Source organism: Rutilus rutilus, assembly GCF_951802725.1.
Source record: "Rutilus rutilus genome assembly, chromosome: 6".
In the NCBI taxonomy this organism is placed as follows: domain Eukaryota; kingdom Metazoa; phylum Chordata; class Actinopteri; order Cypriniformes; family Leuciscidae; genus Rutilus; species Rutilus rutilus.
The window spans coordinates 385,001-394,491 of NC_140214.1; the positions used below are offsets into that span (position 1 = coordinate 385,001).

General features: G+C 39.9%; 2 protein-coding genes across 3 annotated transcripts in view; both read left to right on the forward strand.

Annotated features, from left to right (window-relative positions):
• Positions 1–968, forward strand: part of LOC311292451 (transcriptional repressor p66-alpha) — a 28,305-nt gene extending 27,337 nt beyond the window's left edge. For both annotated transcript variants that reach the window (XM_084412129.1, XM_084412130.1), the window contains one exon: positions 1–968. This exon is cut by the window's left edge and continues 1,024 nt beyond it. The gene's annotated coding sequence lies outside the window, so the exon portion shown is untranslated.
• Positions 969–2,272: 1,304 nt separating this feature from the next.
• On the forward strand, positions 2,273–6,525 carry ndufa13 (NADH:ubiquinone oxidoreductase subunit A13). The gene is made up of 5 exons (XM_084412134.1): positions 2,273–2,897; positions 4,296–4,374; positions 4,490–4,561; positions 6,148–6,217; positions 6,311–6,525. Exons 1-5 carry the CDS (start codon positions 2,804–2,806, stop codon positions 6,428–6,430), a joined length of 435 nt encoding a protein of 144 aa, XP_084268260.1. The 5' UTR covers positions 2,273–2,803; the 3' UTR covers positions 6,431–6,525.
• The last annotated feature ends 2,966 nt before the right edge of the window (positions 6,526–9,491 follow it).

Sequence of the window (9,491 nt, forward strand, 5' to 3'; positions counted from 1 at the left end):
TGAACCGCACATGAACCGCATCTGAACCGCACATGAACCGCATCTGAACCGTACATGAACCGCATCTGAACCGCATCTGAACCAGATCTAAACCGCATCTGAACCAGATCTGAACCGCACATGAACCGCATCTGAACCAGATCTGAACCGCACCTGAACCAGATCTGAACCGCACCTGAACCAGACTGATCAGATCATTTATAAAAGACTCTCAGAACAAGAGGAAAAGACTGAAAACAAACCAAAAACATCGGAACAAACTGATGGATTCAAACGAGCCACTTCACACTGGGTGTGTGTGTGTGTGTGTGTGTGTGTGTGTGTGTGTGTGTGTGTGTGTGTGTGTGTGTTTAGATTTCTCTGACTGTTAAATTATATAACTGTGTGTCATTTCAGCTGAAGGATGTGTGTGTGTGTGTGTGTGTGTGTGTGTGTGTGTGTGTGCGTGTGTGTGTGTGTGTGTGCGCGTGTCGTCACATGTTTGACCCGAACACACAATCTGTGATGGTTTGTTTTTAATCTGAATTGTTTTAAGTTGACCTTTCATTGACTCCGTCTGAATTTAGTTTCCTTTGATCGAGTCCGGTAAAGTTTTAAACATTTGTTGATATTTCTGCATTATATTGTTTCCATACAGGCGGATTCTCTATATATAAACATTTGCTTCAAATAGTTTCTGTGGTGATTTCTTAAATAACTGCTTTAATAAAAAGATCATCTGCATCCCTTGATTATCATTTGTTTAAAGCATCTGTGTATATTGGGCTTCATTTAACATCTGATGATGATGATGATGAAGGCAGAATGCCCAGCTCTGATTGGTTAAACTCTGCACACTAAACCTCATGCATCGTTCCTATTGGCCCGTGAGGATTGTTTAAATATTCATGATGTTCCCGCCCACAGAACGGATGATGTCAGTTTGTTAGATTGATCTTGTTCCTGCAATAAAAAGTTTAACCCTTTCATTCTCTGTGTTTAAATGAAGCCGTGAGTTTTAGTTAATCTTCGAGAGCGAGACGAATTAAAGACCGTCTCACGCTTTAAGAGCCTCCAAAACTATCAGAAATAAAATAAATCAATACTTTTATTTATCAAGGATGAATTAAATTGAGCAAAAGTGACAGTAAAGACATGTATAATGTTACAAAAGATTATATTTCAAATACATGCTGTTCTTTTGTACATTCTATTCATCAAAGAATCCTGATTATTTTTTTATTTGTTTACTGATTTCAACACTGATAATAATTAATGTGTTTTTTTTAAATATAACATGGATAGCATTAAATCAATATTTTTTTTATCAGGTTAAACTTTGATTAGTCACTCAAACCTTAATCTAACCCTCTCACCGTCGGTCGCGCATATCCGCCATGTTGTAGTTTTTTAACACTTTACCTCATGTTTGTAGTTCCTCCTCCAAAGCGCAGTGGGTTGTGGGTAATATTAGCACGGATCCACACTTCGAAAATCCACCTGTGCTGCGTTCCAGTCCAAAACTGTCATGCCCTTCACTCGCAAACTTCCCTCCGTCTCGTTCACTCGGATGTACGTCATTGCGAGTGCCCACTACTGGCGGAAACTGCAATGGGCTGAACTGGAACGTCCTAAGCCCTTGATCACTTGGAATCAGCTGTGGAGTTGATTTATTATTTACATTTTTTTTTCCTTTAAGAATTTGTTTAATGCAGCATCCAAATGTTTATGTGTGTTTGGGTTGTTTTAAACAAAAAATATATATAATTAATATATCATAGAGTTGTCTGTTGTGGTGGTGATTAGATGAGATATGTGGTGACGTCACAATCGTACTGCATTGTGGGACATATAGGTGCCTGAAGTGTACATTTGAAGCAGACTCGCTCCCTCGGTCAAAATCGAGGGAACGAGGGTCTGTCCATATAAACTTCCCTCGTCCACTTCACGAAGTGGAACGCACTTCAAAATGGCGGCAGGGATTCCCCCAAGGGGAAGTGCTTAGGGAAGTTCGCAAGTGCGTGTCTAAAAGTGGACTGGAACGCAGCACGGGAATAGTAGATCATCCGGGGACTTCTGGCATACTCTCTTCAACACACTATGCTTTGGGACACACTTATTTTAATCTCACACACTGTTTATGGATGAACATTTTTTATGTTTATGAACAGAGAAATGAACATAGTATTTAGGCCACGCCCACACCGGGGGGCGGGAACAATCCCACCGTCTCCATTGGCTCTGTGAAGCTGCCTCCTTGTCAATTATAACTTATAACAAAAGACAAAACAATGTCTAAAAGCTGTTATGTGACAAGGTGTACAGCAAACAAGCTAAACAACCCAGAAATAAGTTTTTATAAGCTGTCGACCCCAGAAAACGAGCGTTTAAGGACTCAAAAGTGGATTCAGGAACTAACGTAATAATAGCTTAGCTTACAGAAATATAATATATAAAACTGACATGTGACAAAATGTTCACTGCGCACGTAGTGTATTTTTAGTGCACACTGAGTGTCAGGATTCCACAGTTTACCCATTCGGTCAAGCCTGTATCCACTTTTGAGTCCTTAAACGCTCGATTTTTGGGGTCGATAGCTTATAAAAACTTTTCTTTTTTTTTTAGCTTTTAGACATTGTTTTGTTTTTTGTTATAAGACAGAAATAATGACAAGGAAATGGAGACGGATTTTCAGATTATGACGAGACGCAGGGCTGGAGTCTGAGTGGCAGGGGGCGCTAGAGAGCAGCGTGCAGTCGCACTCGCCGCAGCCGAAGAAGAAGAAGAGTACGCTTCCAGCTTCCAGAGCGGCGCTGACGGTAAGATGGCGGCGTCCAAGGTGAAGCAGGACATGCCTCCGCCCGGGGGATACGGGCCCGTGGACTACCGGAGGAACCTGCCCCGGAGAGGACTGTCCGGTTAGTGTGTGTGTGAGTGAGTGAGGAGGGTTAGTGCGGTGATCGGTGCGGGGTTCATCACACACACACACACAGAGTTGAACTGGGTCATCATCATCTCAAACTCAACACCCTGAGCGAGATTCTGCTTTAAATAATCACTGTAAAACACCACCTAATCCAGCTTTAAGAGTGAAGAGTTAGTCACTAACTCAGCCTGTTACTGATCAAACTCACTGACGAGATGTTTAATCATATTTCACATTAATAGAGCTGTATTTACAGTCCTGGAAATGAAGACAGCGTAAACTCTGCTAGTTTAAAGCTTGATTCGTGTTTAATCTCCTGCTGTGTGTGACTGTTGATTCTGGATAAACTGAGAATCACGATTATATTGTTTCAAATAGAGATCACGATTCTGAACAGACAACTAAACAAAATAACATGTAGGCTAATTTACTAGAGGTTCTGACTGGAGGCAGTCCATTAAAACTGCTGAAAGTCCCCCTGTGGTGGGAATCCAGCTTTTAATGTTGTTTGTGTGTCTATGTGGTGTTTTTAATGTGCTTTAAGACAAAGCATGTGTAAGTTCATAAGTCGACACCATTGCTGAGTATTTCCTCCTTAAAACTGCAGTGAACCAAAGACAGTCTCAAACACACGCTTTGAAATCGCTGGTGTTTCTGACGTCACAAACTACCTTGTAACCAATCAGATCAACGTGTGATCGTCAACCAGTGGATCTCTGAGCTGAGTGAGTGAGTGGAGGCAGGGCTCATGTGCATATTCATAGAGCCACGCATACTAAATGAGGCAAGGGCGTCGAGTTACATTCAAGATATTTTAAGGCATGAAGAATTTTTTTTCAAAGAAAAAACGTTTACATATTTATTTTAGTGATCAAAGATGAGTTCTAAGGGATAAAATAATTGACTACAGGGGGACTGTTACTAATCTGAATGAATTATTTAAATAAAATCTCTTGAATGAATGATTCAATGACTTGTCGCCACCTACTGGTGTAACGATGTAATCAATACAATCTTTATTTGAAGCAGAAAGTTACTTTAAATTTGAATCGCTACCGTAGACATCAGTGTTTTTATCAGAACTATAAACCTTTATTCCAGTACTTCTGTGATGATATGAATGATTGTAAGACAGAAATAATGACACTGTGTGGCTGGAAAGTCTGTTTATGAAGCTGTTTTATACCGATGCATGACAACGGCTCTCTCTGATCTGACCGTCGCTGTGATCGCACTTATCAACGGTTAAATATACAGAGACGAATCGTTTAACATTTAGGAATAAGATCGCATGTGTGTTTGATTCGATATCGCGATCTTCTAGCGGTTAATCTTGCAGCTCTGCTAATGTAAGTCACCATTTGATGGTGAATGTGTGTGTCGTTCCCAGGTTACAGTATGTTTGGGATCGGCGTCGGGATCCTGGTGTTTGGATACTGGAGGCTTTTCCGCTGGAACCGCGAGCGCAGGTGAGTCTCGTTGCTTTAGCCGCTCGTGTGTCGAGTCTGTCAGTCCTGACCCTCCTCTTCCTCTTCCTCTTCCTCTTCCTCTTCCTCTTCCTCTTCCTCTTCCTCTTCCTCACAGGCGTCTGCAGATCGAGGAGCTGGAGGCTCGGATCGGGCTTCTGCCGCTGCTACAGGCCGAACAGGACCGACGGTGAGAATCAGACACTTGAAAGGCCTCATGAACTGAATCAGTTTGACGTTTCTCTGGCTTCAGTTCATATCCAGAGCGAAACACTGCAGCACTTTCACAAATCTGAGTCTCAGTCGTCAGTAATTGTTCCACCTGATTCACAATACGCGCGTTAACCTCTTAATCACGATGCTTTCGTAGGGTTCTGATGCGCGTCCGCCATTTGCATTAGACACGCCCACTCCATTTCCATATAAGGGCTTTCTGCGCATCCTTCCGTGACTCTGAGCAAACGTACAGCGCTAAACATGAGCAGAGTTTGAAATAACACTGAAAAGCATGAAGATTTGATTAAAACATGTCAATAAAATGTTGCTAACATATTTTAACACATTAATGATTTAACATTTTGCTAACATATTTTCTAACATGTATTAAAATGTTGCTAACATGTTTTAGCACGCTGTTAGTATTAATTAGCATATTTTAACACATTGCTAACGTTTCTACCATGAATTGGCAACATGTTAAATCATGCTAGCAACATTGTTATGATTTACCATGTTGTTAACATGTTTTAACTCATTGTTAACCTGAATTAGCATGTTGCTAGTAAGTTTAAGCACATTGTAAACCTGAATCATGTTGCTAATAAGTTTAGGCACATTGCTAAAAAGATCTATCATGTTGTTAACATGAATTAGCATGTTGCTTGTAAGTTTACGCACATTGCTAGCATTAATTAGCCTGTTGCTTGTAAGTTTAAGCGCATTGTAAACCTGAATCATGTTGCTAATAAGTTTAGGCACGTTGCTAAAAAGATCTAGCATGTTGTTAACATGAATTAGCATGTTGCTTGTAAGTTTACGCACATTGCTAGCATTAATTAGCCTGTTGCTTGTAAGTTTAAGCGCATTGTAAACCTGAATCATGTTGCTAATAAGTTTAGGCATGTTGCTAAAAAGATCTAGCATGTTGTTAACATGAATTAGCATGTTGCTAGTAAGTTTAAGCACATTGCTAGCATGAATTAGCATGCTGCTAGTAAGTTTTAACACGTTGTTAGCATGAATTAGCATGTTGCTAGTAAGTTTAAGCACATTGTAAACCTGAATCATGTTGCTAATAAGTTTAGGCACGTTGCTAAAAAGATCTATCATGTTGTTAACATGAATTAGCATGTTGCTTGTAAGTTTACGCACATTGCTAGCATGAATTAGCATGCTGCTAGTAAGTTTTAACACGTTGCTAGCATGAATTAGCATGTTAGCATTAACATTAGATTGCAGAGAAACCGCGCATCTGCATCTCAACACATTTACATCATCACCCAGTGGTGTTTCTGCATTATGTGTGATCATATTCAGTTCTTATTTATACTTCATAAATTAAGAATACATTTCAGGATGAGATTCCCTGGTGAGTCATGATCTGTATGTGAGGAGGGATCATATTCATATTTATAATTCATGCTTCGTCAATGAGACCCAATGATCTGCATGACGTCATCGTCTGCCTCGACCAATCACAGAGTTAGGGGCGGGACTCAGTGACAGGCTGACCAATGGCAGACAGGGGGCGTGACTACTGTGGTGTTTCTCCTGCAGGACGTTACGGATGCTGCGGGAGAACCTGGAGGAGGAGGCGGTGATCATGAAGGACGTTCCCGGCTGGAAGGTTCGGACGCATGTTTGATTGTGTTTCTGAGCGTGATCACATGACCGTGAGTGTGTGGAGACTCAGGGATGAAGCTGCTCTCCTCTGTCTCAGGTCGGGGAGAAGATGTTCCACACGGACCGCTGGGTTCCTCCGGTCACAGAGGAGCTGTTTAACCTTCGACCCCGTGAGGAGCTGATCCACAAGAAGTTCGGCTTCCAGTGGTACGTGTAGACGGCAGCTATCCCAGCATGCCCTGCTGCACGGAGGCGTGTTTTTCTGTTCACACTGTAAATGTTTCCATATTAAATATCTGTCCTTTCCTCTCAGATGCTCTGGTGTCGTTTCTCTGCCGTTGCCTTCATTTACTTCATTGACACTTGACAGTACGACCCCTTTAATCAACACTAGTTCATGAGGTGACGAAAAAATACATTAGTTCCAGTATTTATTAACATTATGGCACGTTTGCACGACAGCGATGTGCGTTTATGAGAACGACCCCGTTCACACGGATCGCTCGACTGAGAGCGCTGTAATATTCATGTCAGGCCAGTAGGTGGCGACGTCACCGTGTAAAAGTACGCATATATAGACTGAACACGCATGTGCATGACATCATCACTGACGATAACGATATTTTCAAAACGCGTGTAAATGAACGACCAAACCATAAAAAGTTGTAAGTTTTCAGCTGAAAGCGCTGTGGTGTAAACGGCCCCCTTAGTTAATCTGTTCTTTATTTGTTCATGTTAGTTCTAATCCGTTAACCCTTCTGGTGCTCTTCAGTCATTCATGACCAGAGGTGTCAAAAGTATTCACATTCATTACTCAGGTAGAAGTATAGATACTAGGGTTTAAAAAGACTTCTGTAGAAGTTGAAGTATCAACTCAAGCTTTTTACTCAAGTTAAAGTATAAAAGTACTTGTTTCAAAACTACTTAAAGTATAAAAGTAAAAGTAATGTAAGGAAAAAAAAATGCACTTAATCTCTCTCTCTCTCTCTCTCTCTCTCTCTCTCTCTCTCTCTCTCTCTCTCTCTCTCTCTCTCTCTCTCTCTCTCTCTCTCTCTCTCTCTCTCTCTCTCTCTCTCTCTCTCTCTCTCTCTCTCTCTCTCTCTCTCTCTCGCCCCGATTTCTCCCTCGCTTACCGCATCTAGGTTTTCTTTCGGAGGAGTTTTGTTGCTTCGCACAACCAACTGTGACTACAGCCTCTCACAAGTTAGAAAGAAAACACAACGCCAATCAGTTTAGCGATGTGTATTCAGGAGGCGGGACTCAGATCTAAACCGTTTGCGTAATTGGCCAAATTATTATTATTATTTTTTTAACGATGACAAGCCGGTATGAAAACAAGCCGAAATTAAATAGGAGTAACGAGGCTATTTTTAAAATGTAAGATACATGTATAGATACCCCACATTTCTACTTAAGTAAGGTAACGAAGTATTTGTACACCTCTGTTTTTGACCCAAAAAGTCATGTTTTTTATTTATTTTAAGAAAATTATTATTATTTTTTTTAATTTATTTAAAGAATTTTTTTCTTTGTCGGAATTGTACGAAACTTGGTAAAGGTTTCGGCACTTTCGGTGTGAATACCAACAAATCCTGGACATGATTCGTAAAGGTTAAATGGTCCTGAATAAGTCGCACTTGTATTGTCCGCAAATGAGCGCATTGAAATGAATGGGAGACGGTCCTGCAACTAAAGCTTCTGCAGCTGAACAACATCTCACTGAAAGCTCAACTTTTGGAGCACAACTTGTTCATATTTATGACTTTGATTTTCTCCATTTTGGAAACATGTTTTGGAAAATATATATATTAAAGGGATAGTTCACCCAAAAATGAAAATGCTGTCCTCATTTACTCACCCTCATGTTGTTCCAAACCTGTATGACTTTCTTTCTTCTGCTGAACACAGAAGATATTTTGAAGAAAGTCGGTAACCAAACGACTGATGGACCCCATTGACTTCCATAGTAGGAAAAAAAAATACTATGGAAGTCAGTGGGGACCAGCAACTGTTTAATTACCAACCTTCTTTAAAATATCTTCTTTTTAGAAGATTTTTAGAAGAGTAAATGAGGACAGCATTTTCATTTTTGGGTGAACTATCCCTTTAATATATATATATATATATATTTTTTTTTTGCTTTTTTTTTTCACTTCAGCAATAGTGTCGTCTTTAAAAAGAGACCGAACTTCAGTCTGTTGCTCCAAAGCATTCAAGATTTATCATAGTTCAAGTTGGAAATTTCATTTTCAGCTCTATATATGATCTATATCTAATCTGCTTTAAGTCAAAGCATGTGTAAGTTCATAAGTCGACACCATTGCTGAGTATTTCCTCCTTAAAACTGCAGTGAACCAAAGACAGTCTCAAAAACACGCTTTGAAATCGCTGGTGTTTCTGACGTCACAAACTACCTTTTAACCAATCAGATCAACGTGTGATCGTCAAACAGTGGATCTCTGAGCTGAGTGAGTGGAGGCGGGGCTCATTTGCATATTCATAGAACCGCGTATGTTAATGACACAAGGGTGTCGAGTTACAGTCAATATATTTTAAGGCATGAAGACATTTTTTTTATTGAAAAAATTATTAAAAATGTTATTTGGGTGATTAAAGATGAGACTACAGGGGGACTTGTATTTTAAAACTAAAAAATGTTTTAACTAATGTCTTAAATGTTAGTTAACAAATAGGACCTTATTGAAAAGTGTTACAATTTATTCTGAATCACCATGGAAACAAAAGATCTTCCAGCGCATGATTAGGAGAAGCTCGGACTCACTGCAACTCTCGGGTTTGCACACACTCATCTAAATATGAAATAATGCGATGCACAGTTAACGCTGATGAATGTCACGTGAGTATTGAACTCGTTTGATCACTCACACACTCTTCCATCAGGATCTTCTCTCGCTTTTCTTCATGTATTAGTGTGTTTTAGTGGATGTGAAGTCAAGTTCACGTTAACTATCATCCACTAACTAAACTAACACAATCATGACTGTCTTCATGTTCAGTTCAGATTACAGTAAATGACTCTTGCTTTGATGTTTTGAATCACATTCGGACATTTGTTTATGCTGGAAAACCAGACAAACATGCTAAGCAACAAAAAAAAAAAAAACGCTTCACAACAACAGCATTGTTCGGGATTTGCATTTCCACAGGATGAGGAACTTTTCCTCGTTTTAATTTTTAATAATGATACTTGTAAATGTCCCTGGTTTGCATGAAGGCTCCATCAGTATCAACAGCGTTCACACGGATATTATAATGTA

Excerpts from the sequence above, each read along its gene's own strand:
- ndufa13 (XM_084412134.1), top strand. The coding sequence starts at position 2,804 with ATGGCGGCGTCCAAGGTGAAGCAGGACATGCCTCCGCCCGGGGGATAC. Across the intron at positions 2,898-4,295 it reads GCCCCGGAGAGGACTGTCCG|GTTACAGTATGTTTGGGATC; the intron begins GTTAGTGTGTGT and ends TGTCGTTCCCAG. Across the intron at positions 4,375-4,489 it reads CGCTGGAACCGCGAGCGCAG|GCGTCTGCAGATCGAGGAGC; the intron begins GTGAGTCTCGTT and ends TCTTCCTCACAG.